Source organism: Phoxinus phoxinus, assembly GCF_949152265.1.
Source record: "Phoxinus phoxinus genome assembly, chromosome: 1".
In the NCBI taxonomy this organism is placed as follows: domain Eukaryota; kingdom Metazoa; phylum Chordata; class Actinopteri; order Cypriniformes; family Leuciscidae; genus Phoxinus; species Phoxinus phoxinus.
Window position 1 is genome coordinate 54,232,105 of NC_136876.1, and position 10,642 is coordinate 54,242,746.

The 10,642-nt window shown below is 45.5% G+C and overlaps 1 protein-coding gene across 1 annotated transcript; it reads left to right on the top strand.

Annotated features, from left to right (window-relative positions):
• Positions 1–7,972: 7,972 nt before the first annotated feature.
• LOC307006546 (uncharacterized protein) lies at positions 7,973–10,272 on the top strand. The gene is made up of 2 exons (XM_079627646.1): positions 7,973–8,627; positions 8,680–10,272. Exons 1-2 carry the CDS (start codon positions 8,355–8,357, stop codon positions 10,051–10,053), a joined length of 1,647 nt encoding a protein of 548 aa, XP_079483772.1. The 5' UTR covers positions 7,973–8,354; the 3' UTR covers positions 10,054–10,272.
• Positions 10,273–10,642: the final 370 nt, after the last annotated feature.

Here is a 10,642-nt window from a genome sequence, read left to right on the forward strand (position 1 = left end):
TTTCCAGCCTGTCAAGAAGTATGTTGTGATCAACAGTGTCAAAAGCAGCACTGAGGTCGAGTAGTACCAGCACTGATATTTTGCCTGTATCAGTATTTAAGCGAATATCGTTAATTATCTTTATGAGCGCTGTCTCTGTGCTGTGATGCGATCGGAAACCAGATTGAAAATTGTCAAAGTATCCATTCGAGCTTAAGAATTTGTTCAGCTGATTGAAAACAACTTTTTCAATGATCTTGCCAATGAAAGGAAGATTTGAGATCGGTCTATAATTGCTTAATATAGTCTTATCCATATTACTCTTTTTCAGGAGGGGTTTGACAACTGCAGTTTTCAGGGAGTTTGGAAAACTTCCAGAGAGAAGTGAGGCATTTACCACTTCTAGTAGATCTGCTTCTAAGCTGTTTAACACACTTTTGAAGAAAGATGTGGGAAGAGCGTCAAGGGCGCAGGTCGATGTTTTAAGGTGCTGTACGGTTTCTTCTAAAATTTTGCCATCAATTTCTTTGAAATCAGACATAGTAACTTTCTCAGGTTGTGGTCTGAACTGTCTGACCCCAGTGCAACTCAAGGATGTGCTGATCACCTTTCTGATATTATTGATTTTCTCAGAGAAGAAAGAAGCGAACTCACTGCATTTGCTGTCTGAGAGCATTTCACTGGGAATCTGGCTCGGGGGGTTTGTTAATCTCTCAACAGTAGCAAAAAGAGTGCGTGTGTTGTTTAAGTTGCTGTTTATAATATTTGAGAAGAAAGTCTGTCTAGCTTTGCCTAGTTCCATATTGAAAGCATGGATGGTGTCTTTGTAGATGTTATAGTGGACTACAAGTTTTGTCTTCCGCCACATGCGCTCTGCTTTTCTGCATTGTCTTTTCATATTTTGCACTGCTGTTGAGTTTCTCCAAGGTGCCTTTTGTCTACCACTCTTCCTGACTTTCACAGGAGCAATATCATCAATTACACTTTTAATTTTTGAGTTAAAAGAATCAAGGAGAAAATCAACAGAGTCAGCAGATATGCTTGGTGTTAAAGATATAGCCTTCATAAATAGTACTCTAGTGTTCTCATTTAAGCATCTCTTCTTGACAGACACAGATCTAGCTTCAATGGCAGGAGAGATCAATATATCAAAGAAAATACAGAAATGATCAGACAGTGCTACATCCTTAATAACAATCGATGAAATGTTTAGACCCTTACTGATGAGTAAATCTAGAGTGTGTCCACGATTGTGTGTCGGTCCATGTACATGCTGAGTCAGATCAAAAGTTTTTAAAACAGTTTTGATTTCTTTTGCCATATTGTTTTCTGCATTATCCATGTGAATGTTAAAATCTCCAGAAATAGCAAAACAGTCAAACTCTGAGGAAATGGTTGATAACAGTTCTGTAAAGTCCTCAGAAAAGGCTGAAGAGTATTTTGGAGGCCTGTAAACAATTATAAGTAAAATGCGTGGAGCACCTTTTAACACAATACCCAGATATTCAAAAGACGGGTAATTACCAAATGATATTTGCTTACATTGATAGACATCTTTAAAAAGAGCAGCTACTCCCCCACCTCTCCTACCCGCTCTGCAGACACTCATAAAAGTATAGTTATCAGGGGATGTTTCATTGAGGACAGTTGCACTGCAGTTGTCTTCTAGCCAAGTTTCATTTAGAAACATAAAATCCAGGTTGTATGTGGTTATTAAGTCATTGACTAGAAGTGATTTATTTTTAAGTGAGCAGATGTTTAAAAGTGCTAACTTAACAGTCTTACTTTTTGTACACACAGCAGTCTTAGTTTGGCGTGTAATAGGCACCAGATTAGATGGGTTTGCTGTATGGCTTTTGAAGGCCTTAGACTTTCTATCATGTAATCGAACAGCAATAGAGAAAGATACAGGCACACAGGGTTCCCGCTTGTTCTGTAAACATTTGAGAAAGTTACTGTTATCATAGCGGGGACCCGGCACATATCACTGAGAGCTGGTATCAGTTGTTTTTAGTTCACCTCGAGCAGAAGGAGGAGGGTGTGAGCCCTGTCGTCGTGGTAGAGGCCGAAGAGCTCTTGCAGGAGGAGGGCGAGCGGGGCCCGCAGGCTTTGGTGGATGTGGGGCCTGCTGTTTTTTGGTTGATATCTGGGGGCTTGCAAAAGAGTGGGATAGTTTGGTTCCAGCATAGACCAGTTTTTCCATTCTCTCTGAGAAGCCCAGAAGTGGAGATGGTGGAGATAGAGATAGCGTGTCTGGTGAGAGGGGCTGTTGTTCTGGTGTTATCGGAGGCTGTAATATGCTGTCCTGGTTTCCCTGGCTGTTTTCCAGGAAGTCGTCCTTGGGTGCTGAGTCTTGGAGCAGTTCTAGTATGTCACAGTCTGTCTGTGGTGAGCTCTGTGGGCAGGGCTCAGCTGAGATTGTGTCCGTGAGCAGAAGTTGTTGTGGCTGAGTGGTGTTATCATTGTCCTTGTGTGACGCGTCAACCGCATGTCCATTCAGGTGCTGGAGTGAAGTCCTGTGGTCATTCATACTGTATCCAGGTGTGTGCGTGCCATTCAGGTTGAATGGATTGGCACACACTGCAGAAGGATGATTGAGGGAGAAGTAGATATTGTCCTTTAGCACTCTTGAACCAAGTTTGTTTGGGTGGAGGCCGTCCTGTTGAAACAGTTGCCTCTGACTCCAGAAAAGATTGAAGTTGTCAATGAAGTTCACTCCTTTTATATTGCAGGTTTTTTGGAGCCATGTATTGAGCCCAAGCAACCGTGAAAACCTGTTAGTTCCTCTTGCTGGGAGTGGTCCACTGATGAATGTTTGTACTTTCAGTCTTTTCAGTGTTTCAAAAAGTTCATTGAAATTCTTCTTGAGGAGTTCTGACTGCTCTTTATGAATATCATTTTTCCCCACATGAATGATGAGTCGATTTGCAGTCTTATGTTTCATCAGAATGTTCTCAAGTTCCCTGTTTACATCAGAAATTGTTGCTTGTGGAAGGCAGCACGTAGTTGTATCCCTGCTACTAGTGTTTCGGATAATTGAATCACCCACTATCAGAGTCCTGGGCTCGGCTACGCTCTGAGCTCTGTGCCGCTGTCTGCTCGACCATGAGCGCAAGTTAGCATCAGTGTTAGCTACTGGCTTATTCAGTCTGTGTTCGATCACATTCATCACATTTGGGGATTCCTCATTTACATTCATTAATACTTCAAATCTGTTCTCAAGATGTATAGGCGGTGGTAGGAGACCAGTGTTTGCAATCCTTGTCAGAGCCGTATCTGGGGTAGAGGATGCTACTGCGGCAATATGTGATGCTCGTGACAATCTGATGTCTTGAGTGCCTTTGGGTCTCGCTCCCTGTGTGTGCCATCGATTTGTAAGTCGATCGGCTTGTTTCTCTACACTCAGTATGGCCTGTTGAGGAGTACTAGATTCATGAAACTCACCGGCTGTATGCTGAGGGCGTCCATGACGGAGCTCTGTTGTGTGTTCCGTCTGGTTTGGTGGTCCCGCAAATAACTTTGTTTCAAGAACTGCAATCCTTTGTAAAAGTCTGTGGCAATTGCTGCAGCAAGTAGATTCCAGAAGAGGCATTTTCTCTTATCCTTATGCAGTTGTGTTTTCTCTTCCCCGGAATGTAAACTTTCAGTGGGAGGCTGGTCGAGTAAAATAATTCAGCTTTTTTGTTGTAATCCAAGCGTTTGAGCACTGTGCTGATTTGCTGAAGTTGAAATTAGTTGATAAAATAAAATAAAACATAAAAATATAAAAGCGATAGAGCAAAGCGCGGAGCAGTAAGCAAGAGCGTCCGGACAGTAGCTGAGCAGGAAGCAGTTCACCAGAGCAGCTAAACCAGAGAATATTCAAGATGGCTTCCAGTGCAGTGGGATTTGGCTGTACAATCCAGACATATTCGAGGAGAGTGAGTTTACAGCTTCACAAGTCAAGGCTCGTCTTGATCTAGCCGTCCACTGGAAGAAGAGCAGCGAACTGACAAAGTTAAGCAGAAAATAATCTTGCCTGAGAAAGATCTGGGCAACTAACACGATAAGTCGACTCGCACAATAACGCCCTAGGCTGTCTAAGATAACATACAGAAACTGCATAACTTTAAGCCACCGGACACAGATTCCTCAGATGCTGAGGATAATTTCTCAAAACCAAAGGAAGGTTGGGTTCAGTGTTTGAACTGTACTCAGGAGTGCCATCCATCTGATGGTGAATAACACCTTGTCATAATCCTTATTTCATTATGTTACATGTCACCTCTCATGTTTGAAAGTGGCTTTGGAAGCAAATCTGATCACCACTGGCTCTGTGGCTGGGATCACCGATGGGAAGAATTGGCACAGGACAATACACACAAATCCATTCTGGAAGCTCTAGAGAGACTCCTCTATGACAAGTATCGGGAAACTCATGAACCACTCTCTCCAGAAGGAACTGCTTCACTGGAAAAGCTCACTCTGAATGAATCTACTCTCACTGATGTTCTACCATCAGATGATGCAGGCCTATCTCACCACATGGCAGAATATCATGCATTCAGAGAATGGGGTTGGACAGTTTTGGATAGAATACATTGACTGCACCTGGCACGTCCTGTCAATGAACAAGGCAATCAAAATGAATGACTATGAAGGATACAAAGCTGATAAAACAATAGATGAGACAGCTATAACATGACTTAAGTCAAACTCAGGGTCTGAGACATATTCTGCTGGGATCTGTGGAATAACCAGTAATTATTAAGCGAGCCAACGTCATATCCTGACTGCCCATGCCAAAGGAGAGTTTGTAGAAGCCATGTGGGAAATGACAAGTGGCCGAGGCGAACATACAGAGAAGCAACAAAGAGATCTCCGACCATGTGAAATCACTCGGTCTGAGGAGCAAGTGCAGCAAACAGTACAAGCTTTTCAGAGTTTTATCAACCCAGTTCAGCTTGAGACTTCTCAGCCCTGGACAAGTTTGAGTTCAGGAGCAGCTATGCCAGAAGAGGTGCGCTATGATGTGCTGAATGCCCTGAAAAATGGCAAACTCAAAAAGAGAAGTTCAATCGTGATAGACTTCAAACAAAAAAAGGTCCTTTTCTTTGAACCCATCAAGAGGAACAGATTCAAGACAATGTCGTCGACCACACCTAAAAGGAAGCTTGTGGCATCAAACCAGAAAGTAATCCAGTCCAAGGCCACAAGTGGGTTTATCTCTTCATCAAATCACAAGAACTTAAGTCACAAATAAGCATCTCTGACCTAATGACCTATCCCTTGACTCTGACGCCATACTCCATCTCAACAATCGATGGCTTTTTCGCAAAACACAACAAAGCAAAAGGAATGAATCACATGATCAAAGATGCTGAGAATGCACAACTTCCTTCTCCAGGCAAGTGTGCTCTCATTCAAGATGGAAACTCCTCATTCTACATGCGTGATGTACCACGGACAATGAAGACTATATCAGAGCGCACCTTCAAAAGTCAGTATTCAGCACAGACATTGACCATCTTTATTCAACAAAATCAGCTGAGAGAGATTGCAGGGGTTGTGGTGAACGTTTCATAGTTCGACCCGCTGATTGGAATGGTTTTCTCACAAATGATGAAAACCAGAAGGCACTCATTCATTTACTTCTGGATCACTGAAGCTCTCATGATATGATGGAAGACATCATCCGAAGGCCTGTCATTTTCATAGAGGCTGGTCAAGCTTTCAAGATAGAAAGCAATGATGGAGTTATGTCAAAAGATCTTCTACCAGATATCAGTTCAAAACATGAATAAACAGATGTGAGGGTAATCATTTACATGCAGTATGTCCAAACCAAAATGCCTCACATCAGAACAGTTAGAGTCAGAGCAAAAGACACAACCTCCTGTATTATGCCAAGTCATCAACTGTCAACATCATCTTTGATATGGCAGATAGACATCAAAGCTGGCTGAAGATTATTCACAGGAACACATTTCAGCTCATCTGGCCTTGCAAGCTTTCACTGGTGCTGACTGCACTTCAGCATTCAAAGGCAAAGGGAAGGTCCGTCCGATGAAGAATCTTAATCAGGATTCAAAGTTTATTCAGATCTTTGCTGAAGTGGGGAACTCTTGGGAGCTCGGTGAACAGATTCTCAGCGGTGTTCAAGAGTTCACCTGTCACCTCTATGGTTTCAATCGTCGAATCAAGAAAGTTGATGAGGCAAGAGAGATTAAAGTCAAGAAGATGTGTGGCTCAATCCTTGAGAGATTAGACAGGGTCTCTCCGCTGACCTCTCAACCTTCCCACCTTGCAAGAGAGTCCACTTACAGCACATGAAAAGAGTCAACTTTCAAGGATGCATCTGGAAGAGCACTACCCGGAAATCCCAAGCCCTCTCGACCATGGATTTCACATAAACACACAGACAGGCAAGCTAGAACCACTATGGTTAGAGGGCGACGTCATCCCCAAAGCTCTTGTCGATGTCCTGGCAGAAAAATTAAACAGATGACGATGACTTGACTGATGAAATCCATACAAATATAGGTGAAGAGGAGGAAAATGATGATTGAGAGTTTATGTTCTACATTAATACAATATGCTACCAGTCGTCGAAGCACAGCATGGATAAGCAGCAAAAAGATCTAAGAACCAATGAAATGTTTTCTATTTTATGTTTGAGCTGTATTTTAGTCTCGCCATTTGGCTGTAAAGAATGTTTACCAGTACAGAAGGGTACTAACGTTTACTCTATTGAAGGTTGGCTTTTTGATAACAGACTGCACACTAGTCATCTTTATTCCTTGTGTTGCGAGGACTTTGTGGGCTTTAATAAATCTCACATTTGGTTAATTGATTTTGTGTGAATGTACCCTATGTTGCACTCTGACCCCAGTCCACCTATAGGGGCATAACATTACTCACTTTTCATGCTATTCACTTCATATAGTATAGCAGTACATAAGTCAAGTCTCAACTTTTTCTAGAAATATTGTTCATGTGCAAAAAATATGCTTAATCCCATATGGAATGATAATGCTCTTCGATTTGAGGTTCAGTGGAGATCTTTGGTGGTCAGCTTGGACTTAAATTTTAGCTTATAAACTTGGGAGGTTTTTCATGTACATTTGAGGCAGTGATCTGTATTAATAAAATGCTTGAAAATGATCACTTTTGATGACAATTTGTCAGGCGGACAGACATTTTTTTGTCTTTTGGGGTATTGTGGAGGGTGATATTTGACAGCAAAAAGGCAGCAATCCCCACAATCTTTTACTGCTAGTTTCCCCCATGTGTCAGGATACACCATGCTAAATTTTAACCCATATGACCATTTATGTACAGCTGCGGTACCTTAATATTCACATTTACATCATTCCGCCAAAAGCTTTTTGGTCCCTGAGACCAAACGGGGCCGAGTTGGTGGTCGTTATCAACTTGTGATAGCCCAAGGTATAAGACAATAGGAAATAACAGTGAAAAAAAGGTAGCAAAAAACATCCTGAGGAGTGGACCTGGCTCCTGGCCAACATCAAGTATCCTGAGATGTCTTAACAGCTTTATGATTGTTCTGTATTGAAGTCCGAGAGTCATAAACCTGGCTTAACTGAACCTGCTCTCTAATGTTTGACTTTCTTTCTTCTCCGTGTCACTTTCTGCTGCTACACAGGCGCCACCTACTGTCAGACAGTGGCTTTTCATTCTCATTCAGCTATTGTGTTCAGACCATTGTGAAAATCATACGTTTTTACCCAGAATACACACAGTTGTACATGGATGATGAATGAAAAGCAAGCAAATGTGCATATAAAAATGTAAACAAAATGTATTATTCTCTGTATGTTCAAGTGCCCATGACAACAATATTGTGCTCATTTGTTTATGTTCATTATGATCCAAATGGACACCACAATATAACTTTCAAATAGATAAAGATCTCCCCACAGCATTATACAGAGGAAAAGTAAAGAAACAATAAATGTAAAAACTTCAGTATACAGTGACCTTAACATCTGACTGTCACATTGTTAATGTGTTTTCTGTTGTTTCCATGGACTTTTAGGTTGTTTTCTCATTCAGTGTTTTTCTTCATCTCTGTCGTCATTTTCATTAGTTCATTTTCGTCACCTGTTTAGTTAATTAGTCATCATCATCATCACCTGTCGTCACTCGTTGTCATCTGTGTATTTTAGTTCCTGTCTTTCACCCTTCAGTGGTCGGTCAATGTTCGCTTATGCTTATGTTTGTGTTTGCATATGTTATTGTGTATGGAGAGTGTTACCCTTGCCTGTACCAGTTTTGTTTAAGTTTTATTATAGTAAAAGTTTGTATTGGAACTTTGGGCCTCTGCCTGTCTTCATCCGCACCATACCCGTGACAGATTGACCGACCCAAAAGTTATGGAGGAGGACACTATGGAGGCATTTCTGTTTAACCAGAATGGGTGTTCCATGGAGGAATTCGTTGAGTTGTACCTCCACCTCCATCAAGATGTGTACTGGAGTGAGAACGAGTTGAAGCAGCGCTTCTGGTGCGGACTGGACGATCCCCGGGACCAGTTACTACTGTTGGGAGACTTAAATCGACCTTTTTGTGACTTTTTAGATAAAGCCCTTTTGGTGTCTGGGTCTTCCCTCGCGGTCTCACCTGTCGCTCCGGAACTTCAGGAGCCGGTGCCTGAGCTTTTTGGCTTCCAAATTTCGCTGTTGCAGTGGGAGGAACTAGAGCCCGCTGATCCTGCGCCAGAGCCCGCTGATCCTGCGCCAGAGCCCTCATCACTGCCCAGCACAGAGCCCTCATCGCTGCCCAGCACAGAGCCCTCATCGCTGCCCAGCACAGAGCCCTCATCGCTGCCCAGCACAGAGCCCTCATCGCTGCCCAGCACAGAGCCCTCATCGCTGCCCAGCACAGAGCCCTCATCGCTGCCCGGCACAGAGCTTCCTGCACCGCTGGTCCCGTCCAGCCCTGAGCTTCCTGCACCGCTGGTCCCGTCCAGCCCAGAGCTTCCTGCACCGCTGGTCCCGTCCAGCCCTGAGCTTCCTGCACCGCTGGTCCCGTCCAGCCCAGAGCTTCCTGCACCGCTGGTCCCGTCCAGCCCAGAGCTTCCTGCACCGCTGGTCCCGTCCAGCCCAGAGCTTCCTGCACCGCTGGTACCGTCCAGCCCAGAGCTTCCTGCACCGCTGGTCCCATCCAGCCCAGAGCTTCCTGCACCGCTGGTCCCGTCCAGCCCAGAGCTTCCTGCACCGCTGGTCCCGTCCAGCCCAGAGCTTCCTGCACCGCTGGTCCCGTCCAGCCCAGAGCTTCCTGCACCGCTGGTCCCGTCCAGCCCAGGGCCTTCGCCGCTGGTCCCGTTCAGCCCAGAGCCTTCGCCGCTGGTCCCGTCCAGCCCAGGACCGCCTTCGCCGCTGGCCCCGGTCAGCTCAGAGCCCTCTTCGCCGCGGGTCCAGTCCAGTGCTGATCTCCCCAAGAAAATTTTGGGGGGGGGCAATAAGTCCTCTGAGGGGATCGTGGAGGCCCTTCCGACACGGTCGCCATGGCCGCCCGAAGGGTCCTCACCGCCATGGCCGCCCGAAGGGTCCTCACCGCCATGGCCGCCCGAAGGGTCCTCACCGCCATGGCCGCCCGAAGGGTCCTCACCGCCATGGCCGCCCGAAGGGTCCTCACCGCCATGGCCGCCCGAAGGGTCCTCACCGCCATGGCCGCCCGAAGGGTCCTCACCGCCATGGCCGCCCGAAGGGTCCTCACCGCCATGGCCGCCCGAAGGGTCCTCACCGCCATGGCCGCCCGAGGGGTCGTCTCCGCCGTGGCCGCCCGAGGGGTCGTCTCCGCCGTGGCCGCCCGAGGGGTCGTCTCCGCCGTGGCCACTCGAAGGGTCCGCACCACCATGGACGCCTGAGGGTCCGTCTGCTCCGCCATGGCCACGCCCTCATCCTGCTCCGCCCTGGCCACCTGCACGTCCTGCTCCGCCCTGGAGGCTTCCTGCTCCAGATCGGCCACCTGTTCATCAGCCTCCAGGGCGCCCACCCTCCCACCCCTTTGGATGTTTTACGGCGCGAGGACGCGCCTGGGGGGAGGGGGGGGGTTCTGTCACATTGTTAATGTGTTTTCTGTTGTTTCCATGGACTTTTAGGTTGTTTTCTCATTCAGTGTTTTTCTTCATCTCTGTCGTCATTTTCATTAGTTCATTTTCGTCACCTGTTTAGTTAATTAGTCATCATCATCATCACCTGTCGTCACTCGTTGTCATCTGTGTATTTTAGTTCCTGTCTTTCACCCTTCAGTGGTCGGTCAATGTTCGCTTATGCTTATGTTTGTGTTTGCATATGTTATTGTGTATGGAGAGTGTTACCCTTGCCTGTACCAGTTTTGTTTAAGTTTTATTATAGTAAAAGTTTGTATTGGAACTTTGGGCCTCTGCCTGTCTTCATCCGCACCATACCCGTGACACTGACAAGAGCTCCAATCACAACTGGTGTAATGCAGATGCCAAAGACATCTGAGCCATGCTGATGTTGTTTGAGCTGTAAAACGTTGAAATACCGTATATAATGAGCCAGTTGAGGGCACTATAAACACATTTACATGCCCATGATCACAGCACACAGTTTGCTTCAGTAACCACTGTACTAGAACAGGCTTTAAGTGTGCAATGTTTTACTGTAGCTTGTTGGATCACTCCACAAGCTGT

Excerpts from the sequence above, each read along its gene's own strand:
- LOC307006546 (XM_079627646.1), top strand. The coding sequence starts at position 8,355 with ATGGAGGAGGACACTATGGAGGCATTTCTGTTTAACCAGAATGGGTGT. Across the intron at positions 8,628-8,679 it reads CTCCGGAACTTCAGGAGCCG|AGCCCGCTGATCCTGCGCCA; the intron begins GTGCCTGAGCTT and ends GGGAGGAACTAG.